The 16,404-nt window shown below is 44.1% G+C and overlaps 1 protein-coding gene across 2 annotated transcripts in view; it reads left to right on the plus strand.

Moving 5' to 3' along the window:
* Window positions 1-3,880: 3,880 nt before the first annotated feature.
* Window positions 3,881-16,404, plus strand: part of NECTIN4 (nectin cell adhesion molecule 4) — a 92,716-nt gene continuing 80,192 nt past the window's right edge. Inside the window, exon 1 of one of the 2 annotated variants that reach the window (XM_073637243.1) lies at window positions 3,881-4,112. In XM_073637243.1, the coding sequence (XP_073493344.1) occupies window positions 4,055-4,112 (58 nt within the window). In that variant the 5' untranslated portion in view covers window positions 3,881-4,054. The remainder of the gene's footprint in view (window positions 4,113-16,404) is intronic. The other variant, XM_073637242.1, reaches the window with a different exon arrangement.

Raw genomic sequence — 16,404 nt, forward strand, 5'->3', positions numbered from 1 at the left:
CCTCAATATATTCGGACATTGACCGGGTCTCAGCAGCGGATAAAGGATAGATACGCCCACGGGGAGGAGTAGTACCGGGTAGCAGATCGATGGGACAGTCGTATGGTCTATGTGGTGGTAATGTCTCTGCCTCCTTTTTATTAAAGACATCTGCATAAGACCAATAAGGAATCGGAAGTCCAGGTAGATTAGCTGGGGTAGGAGAGGGACGAACGGGATGGACGGGAACCAGGCAGGTCTTATGACAGTCTTGTCCCCAGCGAAGGACCTCTCCGGTTTGCCAGTCTAGCACGGGTGCATGTCTCTGGAGCCAGGGCAGACCTAGCAAGAGGGCGTGAGAGAGTCCAGGCAGAACATGAAAGGAGATACTTTCAGAATGCAGCATTCCCACCTGCAGGGTAATGGATTCGGTGATGAGTTGAATGGGGCGAGGTAAGAGGCCCCCATCCACGGCAGCGACAGACAAGGGTACAGCCAGAGGTTTGGTGGGGATGCGGTATTTCTCAACCAGGGACTGTGAAATAAGGTTCCCGGCTGCTCCAGAGTCAAGTTGGGCTAGTTCGAAATAACGGTTCTCCCCGTAGATGATCGAAACTGACAACAGCAGGGATGGAGAGGATTTATTCTTGTCTAGGTGGACCTCTCTGAGCGAACCTAGACACAGGCGTTTCCCGACCTCTCCGGGCAGGCACGGATCCGGTGCTCCTTACTGCCACAGTAGAAGCAGCTCCCCTCGGCACGGCGTGAGTCCTGACGGGTTTTGACCATCTTGGTCTGGTCGACCTGCATAGGCTCAGGAGAGTGTACCTGGGGAGAGATGGAGGGAATGACGGGTTTCTGGAAAGTAGGAGCTAAACGTGGAATCCTTCTCTCACGGGTGACCTCTTTGGCACGCTCCTGAAACCGTAGGTCAATTCGGGTGGCAAGAGTTATTAAGTCATCGAGAGTGGTAGGAATGTCCCGACCGGCAAGTTCATCTTTAATACGGCCGGACAGACCCTCCCAGAAGACGGAAACCAGAGCGTCGTTATCCCAGGCCAGCTCCGAGGCAAGGGTACGGAACCGTATGGCATATTGGCCCACGGTGAGACTCCCCTGACGGAGGCGTAGCAACGATGATGCAGATGAGGTCTTCCGTCCGGGTTCGTTGAAGACTTTCCGGAAAGCCGTGAGAAAAGCAGGCAAGTTGGACACCAGGGGGTCTCCTCTCTCCCATAGAGGATTCAGCCAGGCCAGGGCCTCCCCGGTGAGATGGGACATGATGAAGGCAATTTTGGCCCGGTCGGAGTTAAACTGGTAGGACAAAAGTTCAAAATGCAGGGTGCACTGATTCAAGAAGCCCCGAGCCTGGACGGGGTCGCCTCCGAAGCGAGGAGGTGCAGAAAGCCGGGGTCCGGGGTAGGATACCATAGTATTAGTGAGCAGCGGAGCCGCCGGATTGCAAGATATGGCACTGGCGGAGGTTGTTGGTGGATCAGACAGAGTGTTCAGGCGAGTATTAACATTCCGCAGGTGACCCAGGATGGCCTCCTGTTGGGACCTCTGACGGGACAGTTCAAGAGCGAGGTCCGAGAGCGAGGGAGCTTGGGTGCCACCGGGTTCCATGGCCCGAGCAAACTGTAACGGGTCCGGGAGGCGGAACCTCTGAGCTACTATACAAGGGGGCGGCCCTTGTAAGGGAGCGGGTGGCAGTCTCTGGGTGAACGGACAGGGAGTTACGGCAAGTGATCAGGGCAGTCTCTGGGTAAGGGGTAGGTACGACCTGAGATGGCAGAGCCTCCGGGTAGGCTAGCAGGCAGATGGTAGATGTGTGCTCCCAGGTGAGCAAGCGAGAGTCTCTGGAATAGCAGGTGGTCACGGCACGTGACGGCGGAACCTCCGGGCTGGCAGGCAGGTAGGTAACGGAGAAGCGCTCCCAGGTGAGCGGGCAAGAGTCTCTGGAATAGCTGGTGGTCACCGCACGTGACAACGGGACCTCCGGGCTGGCAAGCAGGCAGGTAACGGAGATGCGCTCCCAGGTGAGCGGGCAAGAGTCTCTGAGATAGCTGGTGGTCACAGCACGTGACAACGGAGCCTCCGGGCTGGCAAGCGGGCAGATAACGGAGAAGCGCTCCCAGGTGAGCGGGCAAGCTGGTCCATAGACAGACTGACCGGAGTAGTAAGGCAGACCGTCGGACCTCAGGCAAGCAGGCAGGTAGCTGACATGCGCTCCCAGGTGAGCGGGCAGGCTGGTCCTTAGACAGACTGACAGGAGAAGTAAGGCAGACCGTCGGACCTCAGGCTGGCAGACAGGTAACAAGTATTCAGGCAGGAATCAGGCAGGTAACTGGCAGGTACTGGCAGGTAACTAGCAGGAAACTGGCAGGTAACTGGCAACGGGACCTGAGGGCTGAAGCACAGGTGAGACACAGGTGCAAACAACATTGCTCGGGCACCTCCATTTTGGAGGAGGTGCCTTATATATGATGAAGTCCTCCGGCCATTGGCCGGGGACTCTTTAGGGCGGCGCGCGCGGCCCCTTTAAGAGGAGGGGAGCGCGCGCGCGCGCGCCCTAAGCACAGGGGCCGGGAAGGAGCGCGCGCTGAGAGCAGAGCAGGAGGAGGACGCCGGGACGGAGCACGCGCTGACAGCAGAGCGGGGGGAGGAAGCCGGGCACGGAGCAGAGCGGTGAGAGGAGCAGCGTCCCTGCCTAGCAGAGGGCAGGGACGCCGGCACTACAAAGAGCAGACACAAAGTCTGAACTCAGTGCATACAGGAGGCTGGGAGGTGGCAAATTACAAGCAGACTCTTTGGAGCCAGATTCCAGTTATGAATATTGGGGGTTTTGTGACAGGTGTAGGGCAGACATATTTTCGGCATTGTGACAAAGTGGCCAACGTAACACAATTAATTACCTTCACTTTCATTTGTTGTGAGCACGCTCGCCTGTTTTACACATCTCATTTATTACATTAACTATTCCTCTTTAGTAACTTTTTGCACATGCTTGGCAACAAGCACTATCCATTTCATGGTTCTCTTATGGTTTTCTCTCATGACGTCAATGTCAAACCAATCGAACAGAAAACCTAAAAAAGGACTTGTTTGTCGGTCAAAATTGGTGATCGCCAGAGATCGCTATAACATATGTAATGCAAATAGTACTTCCACTTACACACTGAACCAAAGATGTGCTGTAATAAATGTAGACGCATCATGACCTCGAGTCACCAGGCCCAAAGGTGGTTGTGTAAATAGTGAAGAATCCAAGTTTCTGTAGAGCTTCGGCCTGAAGAATGGCTGCGGTCAGGGCCGAGCCCTGCAGTCACACCGTCACGCAGAGCTGTGTAGACGGGACCTTTCATTCCATTGTCATCAGATAAACCGAGTCACAAACCTCTTCCAACCTGTTTGTGACACTCAGGAATCATTGAGAGGAGTTTTTGTCCATGAAATGAGTGTTTATTGGTGTCTTCTTGGCCGTATCTGAAACCACAATAAGCTTGGGTGAAGATGTGGAATGGTCTTCATAGATGATGATGCCACAATCACTTTCCCCTCACAAGTAATAAATGTCACCAGGTCAGTGGAAGGAATAAATGATTAGGGTTTTGGGACAGGGTTAGAGGATTCACTGTCCTCGACCTGGTTCCACCCTCTCTCTTCACTATTTCTACACCGAAAAGTAAGCTAGGGTCAGTTTTGGGGGGTCAAGATTGGTTTAGGGTTCCAGATGTCCACGTCCTTGCCCTAGTTTCACCATCCTCCTCTCCTTCCACGCTGGTCAGTGGGTAATGGTCAGTTTTAGGCTTAGTTTAGGTTTTGAGTTAGGATTAGATGTGTCCATGTCCTCGCCCTGGTTCCACCCTCCTCTTCTTCCACACCTCTCAATGGCTTAGCATTTTTGGAACTAGTTTGACAACTTTTTAATCCGGAACTGAGCAGTGAGAGGGAAGAGTGGAGACCTGCGTGGAGTCGCTGCCCGGCTCCCAGGGTGATCTGTGTGGCCTGGATTGTAGGGTACCAGCTGTTCTTGGGTTACACTGGACTACAGAAAGCTGCTGGGGCACATACAATGGCTGGAGGACTCTGGGATCTCTGGAGGGCTGCGCTGCTGCTGCTCACCTGTACAGGTAAGGAGGCAAAGCTGCTGGACATGGTGCTGACTGCAGGAGGACACATCCCACCGAGCAGGTCAACCCAGCCCATACCCCCTGTATATGATCACTGCATAGAAATATACATGCGGCAGAGACCCCTATATACTCTAGAGCCAGGACATAGAAATATACCCTGCACTGACCCCTATACATGATAAATACATCCAACATAGACTCCTCTATACTGTATGACCAGTGCATATATACATAAAGCAGAGACCCCTCTATACTGTATGACCAGTGCATATATACATAAAGCAGAGACCCCTCTATACTGTATGACCAGTGCATATATACATAAAGCAGAGACCCCTCTATACTGTGTGACCAGTGCATATATACATAAAGCAGAGACCCCTCTATACTGTATGACCAGTGCATATATACATAAAGCAGAGACCCCTCTATACTGTGTGACCAGTGCATATATACATAAAGCAGAGACCCCTCTATACTGTATGACCAGTACATATATACATAAAGCAGAGACCCCTCTATACTGTATGACCAGTGCATATATACATAAAGCAGAGACCCCTCTATACTGTATGACCAGTACATATATACATAAAGCAGAGACCCCTCTATACTGTATGACCAGTGCATATATACATAAAGCAGAGACCCCTCTATACTGTATGACCAGTGCATATATACATAAAGCAGAGACCCCTCTATACTGTATGACCAGTGCATATATACATAAAGCAGAGACCCCTCTATACTGTGTGACCAGTGCATATATACATAAAGCAGAGACCCCTCTATACTGTGTGACCAGTGCATATATACATAAAGCAGAGACCCCACTATACTGTGTGACCAGTGCATATATACATAAAGCAGAAACCCCTCTATACTGTATGACCAGTGCATATATACATAAAGCAGAGACCCCTCTATACTGTGTGACCAGTGCATATATACATAAAGCAGAGACCCCTCTATACTGTATGACCAGTGCATATATACATAAAGCAGAGACCCCACTATACTGTATGACCAGTGCATATATACATAAAGCAGAGACCCCTCTATACTGTGTGACCAGTGCATATATACATAAAGCAGAGACCCCTCTATACTGTATGACCAGTGCATATATACATAAAGCAGAGACCCCTCTATACTGTATGACCAGTGCATATATACATAAAGCAGAGACCCCTCTATACTGTATGACCAGTACATATATACATAAAGCAGAGACCCCTCTATACTGTATGACCAGTGCATATATACATAAAGCAGAGACCCCTCTATACTGTATGACCAGTGCATATATACATAAAGCAGAGACCCCACTATACTGTATGACCAGTGCATATATACATAAAGCAGAGACCCCTCTATACTGTGTGACCAGTGCATATATACATAAAGCAGAGACCCCTCTATACTGTATGACCAGTGCATATATACATAAAGCAGAGACCCCACTATACTGTGTGACCAGTGCATATATACATAAAGCAGAAACCCCTCTATACTGTATGACCAGTACATATATACATAAAGCAGAGACCCACTATACTGTATGACCAGTGCATATATACATAAAGCAGAGACCCCTCTATACTGTATGACCAGTGCATATATACATAAAGCAGAGACCCCACTATACTGTATGACCAGTGCATATATACATAAAGCAGAGACCCCTCTATACTGTGTGACCAGTGCATATATACATAAAGCAGAGACCCCTCTATACTGTATGACCAGTGCATATATACATAAAGCAGAGACCCCACTATACTGTGTGACCAGTGCATATATACATAAAGCAGAGACCCCTCTATACTGTATGACCAGTGCATATATACATAAAGCAGAGACCCCACTATACTGTGTGACCAGTGCATATATACATAAAGCAGAGACCCCACTATACTGTGTGACCAGTGCATATATACATAAAGCAGAGACCCCTCTATACTGTATGACCAGTGCATATATACATAAAGCAGAGACCCCTCTATACTGTATGACCAGTGCATATATACATAAAGCAGAGACCCCTCTATACTGTATGACCAGTGCATATATACATAAAGCAGAGACCCCTCTATACTGTATGACCAGTGCATATATACATAAAGCAGAGACCCCTCTATACTGTATGACCAGTGCATATATACATAAAGCAGAGACCCCTCTATACTGTGTGACCAGTACATATATACATAAAGCAGAGACCCCTCTATACTGTATGACCAGTACATATATACATAAAGCAGAGACCCCTCTATACTGTATGACCAGTGCATATATACATAAAGCAGAGACCCCTCTATACTGTATGACCAGTGCATATATACATAAAGCAGAGACCCCTCTATACTGTATGACCAGTGCATATATACATAAAGCAGAGACCCCACTATACTGTGTGACCAGTGCATATATACATAAAGCAGAGACCCCTCTATACTGTATGACCAGTGCATATATACATAAAGCAGGGACCCCTCTATACTGTATGACCAGTGCATATATACATAAAGCAGAGACCCCTCTATACTGTGTGACCAGTGCATATATACATAAAGCAGAGACCCCTCTATACTGTGTGACCAGTGCATATATACATAAAGCAGAGACCCCACTATACTGTATGACCAGTGCATATATACATAAAGCAGAGACCCCTCTATACTGTGTGACCAGTGCATATATACATAAAGCAGAGACCCCACTATACTGTATGACCAGTGCATATATACATAAAGCAGAGACCCCTCTATACTGTGTGACCAGTGCATATATACATAAAGCAGAGACCCCTCTATACTGTGTGACCAGTGCATATATACATAAAGCAGAGACCCCACTATACTGTATGACCAGTGCATATATACATAAAGCAGAGACCCCACTATACTGTGTGACCAGTGCATATATACATAAAGCAGAGACCCCTCTATACTGTGTGACCAGTGCATATATACATAAAGCAGAGACCCCTCTATACTGTGTGACCAGTGCATATATACATAAAGCAGAGACCCCTCTATACTGTATGACCAGTGCATATATACATAAAGCAGAGACCCCTCTATACTGTATGACCAGTGCATATATACATAAAGCAGAGACCACTCTATACTGTATGACCAGTGCATATATACATAAAGCAGAGACCCCTCTATACTGTATGACCAGTGCATATATACATAAAGCAGAGACCCCTCTATATTGTGTGACCAGTGCATATATACATAAAGCAGAGACCCCTCTATACTGTATGACCAGTGCATATATACATAAAGCAGAGACCCCTCTATACTGTATGACCAGTGCATATATACATAAAGCAGAGACCCCTCTATACTGTATGACCAGTGTATATATACATAAAGCAGAGACCCCTCTATACTGTGTGACCAGTGCATATATACATAAAGCAGGGACCCCTCTATACTGTGTGACCAGTGCATATATACATAAAGCAGAGACCCCTCTATACTGTATGACCAGTGCATATATACATAAAGCAGAGACCCCTCTATACTGTATGACCAGTACATATATACATAAAGCAGAGACCCCTCTATACTGTGTGACCAGTGCATATATACATAAAGCAGAGACCCCTCTATACTGTATGACCAGTACATATATACATAAAGCAGAGACCCCTCTATACTGTGTGACCAGTGCATATATACATAAAGCAGGGACCCCTCTATACTGTGTGACCAGTGCATATATACATAAAGCAGAGACCCCTCTATACTGTATGACCAGTGCATATATACATAAAGCAGAGACCCCTCTATACTGTATGACCAGTACATATATACATAAAGCAGAGACCCCTCTATACTGTATGACCAGTGCATATATACATAAAGCAGAGACCCCTCTATACTGTATGACCAGTACATATATACATAAAGCAGAGACCCCTCTATACTGTGTGACCAGTGCATATATACATAAAGCAGAGACCCCTCTATACTGTATGACCAGTGCATATATACATAAAGCAGAGACCCCTCTATACTGTATGACCAGTGCATATATACATAAAGCAGAGACCCCTCTATACTGTATGACCAGTGCATATATACATAAAGCAGAGACCCCTCTATACTGTGTGACCAGTGCATATATACATAAAGCAGAGACCCCTCTATACTGTATGACCAGTGCATATATACATAAAGCAGAGACCCCTCTATACTGTATGACCAGTGCATATATACATAAAGCAGAGACCCCTCTATACTGTATGACCAGTGCATATATACATAAAGCAGAGACCCCTCTATACTGTATGACCAGTGCATATATACATAAAGCAGAGACCCCTCTATACTGTATGACCAGTGCATATATACATAAAGCAGAGACCCCTCTATACTGTGTGACCAGTGCATATATACATAAAGCAGAGGCCCCTCTATACTGTATGACCAGTGCATATATACATAAAGCAGAGACCCCTCTATACTGTGTGACCAGTGCATATATACATAAAGCAGAGACCCCTCTATACTGTATGACCAGTGCATATATACATAAAGCAGAGACCCCTCTATACTGTATGACCAGTGCATATATACATAAAGCAGAGACCCCTCTCTACTGTATGACCAGTGCATATATACATAAAGCAGAGACCCCTCTATACTGTATGACCAGTGCATATATACATAAAGCAGAGACCCCTCTATACTGTATGACCAGTGCATATATACATAAAGCAGAGACCCCTCTATACTGTATGACCAGTGCATATATACATAAAGCAGAGACCCCTCTATACTGTGTGACCAGTGCATATATACATAAAGCAGAGACCCCTCTATACTGTATGACCAGTGCATATATACATAAAGCAGAGACCCCTCTATACTGTATGACCAGTGCATATATACATAAAGCAGAGACCCCACTATACTGTATGACCAGTGCATATATACATAAAGCAGAGACCCCTCTATACTGTGTGACCAGTGCATATATACATAAAGCAGAGGCCCCTCTATACTGTATGACCAGTGCATATATACATAAAGCAGAGACCCCTCTATACTGTATGACCAGTGCATATATACATAAAGCAGAGACCCCTCTATACTGTGTGACCAGTGCATATATACATAAAGCAGAGGCCCCTCTATACTGTATGACCAGTGCATATATACATAAAGCAGAGACCCCTATATACTGTATGACCAGTGCATATATACATAAAGCAGAGACCCCACTATACTGTATGACCAGTGCATATATACATAAAGCAGAGACCCCTCTATACTGTGTGACCAGTGCATATATACATAAAGCAGAGACCCCTCTATACTGTATGACCAGTGCATATATACATAAAGCAGAGACCCCTCTATACTGTATGACCAGTGCATATATACATAAAGCAGAGACCCCTCTATACTGTGTGACCAGTGCATATATACATAAAGCAGAGACCCCTATATACTGTATGACCAGTGCATATATACTTAAAGCAGAGACCCCTCTATACTGTGTGACCAGTGCATATATACATAAAGCAGAGACCCCACTATACTGTGTGACCAGTGCACATATACATAAAGCAGAGACCCCTCTATACTGTATGACCAGTGCATATATACATAAAGCAGAGACCCCTCTATACTGTATGACCAGTGCATATATACATAAAGCAGAGACCCCTCTATACTGTATGACCAGTGCATATATACATAAAGCAGAGACCCCTCTATACTGTATGACCAGTGCATATATACATAAAGCAGAGACCCCACTATACTGTATGACCAGTGCATATATACATAAAGCAGAGACCCCTCTATACTGTATGACCAGTGCATATATACATAAAGCAGAGACCCCTCTATACTGTATGACCAGTGCATATATACATAAAGCAGAGACCCCTCTATACTGTATGACCAGTGCATATATACATAAAGCAGAGACCCCTCTATACTGTATGACCAGTGCATATATACATAAAGCAGAGACCCCTCTATACTGTATGACCAGTGCATATATACATAAAGCAGAGACCCCTCTATACTGTGTGACCAGTGCATATATACATAAAGCAGAGACCCCTATATACTGTGTGACCAGTGCATATATACATAAAGCAGAGACCCCTCTATACTGTATGACCAGTGCATATATACATAAAGCAGAGACCCCTCTATACTGTGTGACCAGTGCATATATACATAAAGCAGAGACCCCACTATACTGTGTGACCAGTGCATATATACATAAAGCAGAGACCCCTCTATACTGTGTGACCAGTGCATATATACATAAAGCAGAGACCCCTCTATACTGTATGACCAGTGCATATATACATAAAGCAGAGACCCCTCTATACTGTATGACCAGTGCACATATACATAAAGCAGAGACCCCTCTATACTGTATGACCAGTGCATATATACATAAAGCAGAGACCCCTCTATACTGTATGACCAGTGCATATATACATAAAGCAGAGACCCCTCTATACTGTATGACCAGTGCATATATACATAAAGCAGAGACCCCTCTATACTGTGTGACCAGTGCATATATACATAAAGCAGAGACCCCTCTATACTGTGTGACCAGTGCATATATACATAAAGCAGAGACCCCTCTATACTGTGTGACCAGTGCATATATACATAAAGCAGAGACCCCTCTATACTGTATGACCAGTGCATATATACATAAAGCAGAGACCCCTCTATACTGTGTGACCAGTGCATATATACATAAAGCAGAGACCCCACTATACTGTATGACCAGTGCATATATACATAAAGCAGAGACCCCTCTATACTGTGTGACCAGTGCATATATACATAAAGCAGAGACCCCACTATACTGTATGACCAGTGCATATATACATAAAGCAGAGACCCCTCTATACTGTGTGACCAGTGCATATATACATAAAGCAGAGACCCCTCTATACTGTATGACCAGTGCATATATACATAAAGCAGAGACCCCTCTATACTGTATGACCAGTGCATATATACATAAAGCAGAGACCCCTCTATACTGTGTGACCAGTGCATATATACATAAAGCAGGGACCCCACTATACTGTATGACCAGTGCATATATACATAAAGCAGAGACCCCTCTATACTGTGTGACCAGTGCATATATACATAAAGCAGAGACCCCTCTATACTGTATGACCAGTGCATATATACATAAAGCAGAGACCCCTCTATACTGTGTGACCAGTGCATATATACATAAAGCAGAGACCCCTCTATACTGTATGACCAGTGCATATATACATAAAGCAGAGACCCCTCTATACTGTATGACCAGTACATATATACATAAAGCAGAGACCCCTCTATACTGTATGACCAGTGCATATATACATAAAGCAGAGACCCCTCTATACTGTATGACCAGTACATATATACATAAAGCAGAGACCCCTCTATACTGTATGACCAGTGCATATATACATAAAGCAGAGACCCCTCTATACTGTGTGACCAGTGCATATATACATAAAGCAGAGACCCCTCTATACAGTATGACCAGTGCATATATACATAAAGCAGAGACCCCACTATACTGTGTGACCAGTGCATATATACATAAAGCAGAGACCCCTCTATACTGTGTGACCAGTGCATATATACATAAAGCAGAGACCCCTCTATACTGTATGACCAGTGCATATATACATAAAGCAGAGACCCCTCTATACTGTATGACCAGTGCATATATACATAAAGCAGAGACCCCACTATACTGTGTGACCAGTGCATATATACATAAAGCAGAGACCCCTCTATACTGTATGACCAGTGCATATATACATAAAGCAGAGACCCCTCTATACTGTATGACCAGTGCATATATACATAAAGCAGAGACCCCTCTATACTGTATGAGCCAGTGCATATATACATAAAGCAGAGACCCCTCTATACTGTATGACCAGTGCATATATACATAAAGCAGAGACCCCTCTATACTGTATGACCAGTGCATATATACATAAAGCAGAGACCCCTCTATACTGTATGACCAGTGCATATATACATAAAGCAGAGACCCCACTATACTGTATGACCAGTGCATATATACATAAAGCAGAGACCCCTCTATACTGTGTGACCAGTGCATATATACATAAAGCAGAGACCCCTCTATACTGTATGACCAGTACATATATACATAAAGCAGAGACCCCTCTATACTGTATGACCAGTGCATATATACATAAAGCAGAGACCCCACTATACTGTATGACCAGTGCATATATACATAAAGCAGAGACCCCTCTATACTGTATGACCAGTGCATATATACATAAAGCAGAGACCCCTCTATACTGTATGACCAGTGCATATATACATAAAGCAGAGACCCCTCTATACTGTATGACCAGTACATATATACATAAAGCAGAGACCCCTCTATACTGTATGACCAGTGCATATATACATAAAGCAGAGACCCCTCTATACTGTATGACCAGTGCATATATACATAAAGCAGAGACCCCACTATACTGTATGACCAGTGCATATATACATAAAGCAGAGACCCCTCTATACTGTGTGACCAGTGCATATATACATAAAGCAGAGACCCCTCTATACTGTATGACCAGTGCATATATACATAAAGCAGAGACCCCACTATACTGTGTGACCAGTGCATATATACATAAAGCAGAGACCCCTCTATACTGTATGACCAGTACATATATACATAAAGCAGAGACCCCTCTATACTGTGTGACCAGTGCATATATACATAAAGCAGAGACCCCACTATACTGTGTGACCAGTGCATATATACATAAAGCAGAGACCCCTCTATACTGTATGACCAGTGCATATATACATAAAGCAGAGACCCCTCTCTACTGTATGACCAGTGCATATATACATAAAGCAGAGACCCCTCTATATTGTATGACCAGTGCATATATACATAAAGCAGAGACCCCTCTATACTGTATGACCAGTGCATATATACATAAAGCAGAGACCCCTCTATACTGTATGACCAGTGCATATATACATAAAGCAGAGACCCCTCTATACTGTATGACCAGTGCATATATACATAAAGCAGAGACCCCTCTATACTGTATGACCAGTGCATATATACATAAAGCAGAGACCCCTCTATACTGTATGACCAGTGCATATATACATAAAGCAGAGACCCCACTATACTGTATGACCAGTGCATATATACATAAAGCAGAGACCCCACTATACTGTATGACCAGTGCATATATACATAAAGCAGAGACCCCTCTATACTGTATGACCAGTGCATATATACATAAAGCAGAGACCCCTCTATACTGTATGACCAGTGCATATATACATAAAGCAGAGACCCCTCTATACTGTATGACCAGTGCATATATACATAAAGCAGAGACCCCTCTATACTGTATGACCAGTGCATATATACATAAAGCAGAGACCCCTCTATACTGTGTGACCAGTGCATATATACATAAAGCAGAGACCCCTCTATACTGTATGACCAGTGCATATATACATAAAGCAGAGACCCCTCTATACTGTGTGACCAGTGCATATATACATAAAGCAGAGACCCCTCTATACTGTGTGACCAGTGCATATATACATAAAGCAGAGACCCCTCTATACTGTGTGACCAGTGCATATATACATAAAGCAGAGACCCCTCTATACTGTATGACCAGTGCATATATACATAAAGCAGAGACCCCTCTATACTGTATGACCAGTGCATATATACATAAAGCAGAGACCCCTCTATACTGTGTGACCAGTGCATATATACATAAAGCAGAGACCCCTCTATACTGTGTGACCAGTGCATATATACATAAAGCAGAGACCCCTCTATACTGTATGACCAGTGCATATATACATAAAGCAGAGACCCCACTATACTGTATGACCAGTGCATATATACATAAAGCAGAGACCCCACTATACTGTATGACCAGTGCATATATACATAAAGCAGAGACCCCTCTATACTGTATGACCAGTGCATATATACATAAAGCAGAGACCCCTCTATACTGTGTGACCAGTGCATATATACATAAAGCAGAGACCCCTCTATACTGTATGACCAGTGCATATATACATAAAGCAGAGACCCCTCTATACTGTATGACCAGTGCATATATACATAAAGCAGAGACCCCTCTATACTGTGTGACCAGTGCATATATACATAAAGCAGAGACCCCTCTATACTGTATGACCAGTGCATATATACATAAAGCAGAGACCCCTCTATACTGTGTGACCAGTGCATATATACATAAAGCAGAGACCCCTCTATACTGTGTGACCAGTGCATATATACATAAAGCAGAGACCCCTCTATACTGTGTGACCAGTGCATATATACATAAAGCAGAGACCCCTCTATACTGTATGACCAGTGCATATATACATAAAGCAGAGACCCCTCTATACTGTGTGACCAGTGCATATATACATAAAGCAGAGACCCCTCTATACTGTATGACCAGTGCATATATACATAAAGCAGAGACCCCTCTATACTGTGTGACCAGTGCATATATACATAAAGCAGAGACCCCTCTATACTGTATGACCAGTGCATATATACATAAAGCAGAGACCCCTCTATACTGTATGACCAGTGCATATATACATAAAGCAGAGACCCCTCTATACTGTATGACCAGTGCATATATACATAAAGCAGAGACCCCTCTATACTGTGTGACCAGTGCATATATACATAAAGCAGAGACCCCTCTATACTGTATGACCAGTGCATATATACATAAAGCAGAGACCCCTCTATACTGTATGACCAGTGCATATATACATAAAGCAGAGACCCCTCTATACTGTATGACCAGTGCATATATACATAAAGCAGAGACCCCTCTATACTGTGTGACCAGTGCATATATACATAAAGCAGAGACCCCTCTATACTGTATGACCAGTGCATATATACATAAAGCAGAGACCCCTCTATACTGTATAACCAGTGCATATATACATAAAGCAGAGACCCCTCTATACTGTGTGACCAGTGCATATATACATAAAGCAGAGACCCCTCTATACTGTATGACCAGTGCATATATACATAAAGCAGAGACCCCTCTATACTGTATGACCAGTGCATATATACATAAAGCAGAGACCCCTCTATACTGTGTGACCAGTGCATATATACATAAAGCAGAGACCCCTCTATACTGTATGACCAGTGCATATATACATAAAGCAGAGACCCCTCTATACTGTATGACCAGTGCATATATACATAAAGCAGAGACCCCTCTATACTGTATGACCAGTGCATATATACATAAAGCAGAGACCCCTCTATACTGTATGACCAGTGCATATATACATAAAGCAGAGACCCCTCTATACTGTGTGACCAGTGCATATATACATAAAGCAGAGACCCCTCTATACTGTATGACCAGTGCATATATACATAAAGCAGAGACCCCTCTATACTGTATGACCAGTGCATATATACATAAAGCAGAGACCCCTCTATACTGTATGACCAGTGCATATATACATAAAGCAGAGACCCCTCTATACTGTGTGACCAGTGCATATATACATAAAGCAGAGACCCCACTATACTGTATGACCAGTGCATATATACATAAAGCAGAGACCCCTCTATACTGTGTGACAGTGCATATATACATAAGCAGAGACCCCTCTATACTGTGTGACCAGTGCATATATACATAAAGCAGAGACCCCTCTATACTGTATGACCAGTGCATATATACATAAAGCAGAGACCCCTCTATACTGTATGACCAGTGCATATATACATAAAGCAGAGACCCCTCTATACTGTATGACCAGTGCATATATACATAAAGCAGAGACCCCTCTATACTGTATGACCAGTGCATATATACATAAAGCAGAGACCCCTCTATACAGTATGACCAGTGCATATATACATAAAGCAGAGACCCCTCTATACTGTATGACCAGTGCATATATACATAAAGCAGAGACCCCTCTATACTGTATGACCAGTACATATATACATAAAGCAGAGACCCCTCTATACAGTATGACCAGTGCATATATACATAAAGCAGAGACCCCACTATACTGTATGACCAGTGCATATATACATAAGCAGAGACCCTCTATACTGTGTGACCAGTGCATATATACATAAAGCAGAGACCCCTCTATACTGTATGACCAGTGCATATATACATAAAGCAGAGACCCCCTCTATACTGTATGACCAGTGCATATATACA

The sequence above is a fragment of the Phyllobates terribilis genome, unplaced genomic scaffold (assembly GCF_046119375.1).
Source record: "Phyllobates terribilis strain yellow unplaced genomic scaffold, ASM4611937v1 Scaffold_6__1_contigs__length_29720123, whole genome shotgun sequence".
NCBI lineage: Eukaryota > Metazoa > Chordata > Amphibia > Anura > Dendrobatidae > Phyllobates > Phyllobates terribilis.